This window comes from Trichinella spiralis (genome assembly GCF_000181795.1).
Source record: "Trichinella spiralis strain ISS 195 chromosome Unknown Scfld2, whole genome shotgun sequence".
Lineage (NCBI taxonomy): Eukaryota > Metazoa > Nematoda > Enoplea > Trichinellida > Trichinellidae > Trichinella > Trichinella spiralis.
In genome coordinates this window covers 7,441,445-7,442,463 of record NW_003526941.1, presented here as the reverse complement: position 1 = coordinate 7,442,463, position 1,019 = coordinate 7,441,445, and the positions used below count along the sequence as shown (strand labels likewise).

The 1,019-nt window shown below is 34.4% G+C and overlaps 1 protein-coding gene across 1 annotated transcript; it reads right to left on the bottom strand.

Moving 5' to 3' along the window:
- Positions 1 to 649: 649 nt before the first annotated feature.
- On the bottom strand, positions 650 to 717 carry Tsp_06696 (hypothetical protein; the record flags this gene model as incomplete). Its single annotated transcript, XM_003380490.1, has 1 exon — positions 650 to 717. A coding segment is annotated over one exon (68 nt), but the record flags the coding sequence as incomplete, so codon positions are not given.
- Between the last annotated feature and the right edge of the window lie 302 nt (positions 718 to 1,019).

Sequence of the window (1,019 nt, the reverse complement as noted above, 5' to 3'; positions counted from 1 at the left end):
GTGGTTCAGGGTTTCCCCCTGAATGGGATTGAAAAAGATGGTACAAAAAATCCTGTAAGTAATTGAGTATCTATAAATCTGTACTATTATTAATGTCTTCTAATTCCACTTATTTCTGATCCTTGCATGCTTCTTGTTATCGAATTAAATAGTGTGCATCAACATAATTGAAACGTTTTGGAATTCCTGTTGCTCTTGCCAACATGGCATGTCACGTTTACCTCAATGCTTTCCAAATGTGGCATCACAAAAATAAGTACACATTTTCATTATAGGAATGGATTACATCATCGACATCGAGCTCGTTCATACTCCTGCGTTAGTTTAGGTTGGTTTAATGGCGTTACCCAGTAATGCTCCAGAAATCTGTGTGGCTTCGCTTATCACAGGCGTACGATATAATTAAATAATGATAGTAATAGTAGCATATATCGTGAATATAGTCTACTTGCGCTGGTTTTCGGATACATCACACAAGTCTGGTAGTGCGTGTTGCCATCAGTTCGTTTGGTGAGTATTTTTGTAGAGTATTATGTGAGTAGGTAAGTTTTAGTATTTTGTAAGTAGAGATTTTGTTTTTTATTGATGAGTGATAGTGTTCACACTGCGGTGTTGCTTATCACATGCTTAGGATGTTTAATTGAAAATATCAGCGCGTAACTGTTGAAATGCTTGCATCCTGAAGGACAAATGATGTATGGCTAGGAAGTAGTTTTTCTACAAATTTGTATACTTTCTAATTAAAGAACTGCAATGCACTTTGTTTAAAGAACTGCAATATTTGTCTTTAATTAATTTTTTATAATATGGTTGTTTTATATCAATGTTATTTGTTATGCTTTATTGTTCAGCACACTTGTTTTGCAAATATTTTCAGAATCAAATTACGTTTAGATAGATGTATGAAGTTGCTGCATTCTTTGGTAACTATCCGTTATTGAACATGTTTTTTTTACAAAGATTCGTATCACGTCGATAAATACGTCATCACAAAGCACTACCACCTGTGATGCCGCTCA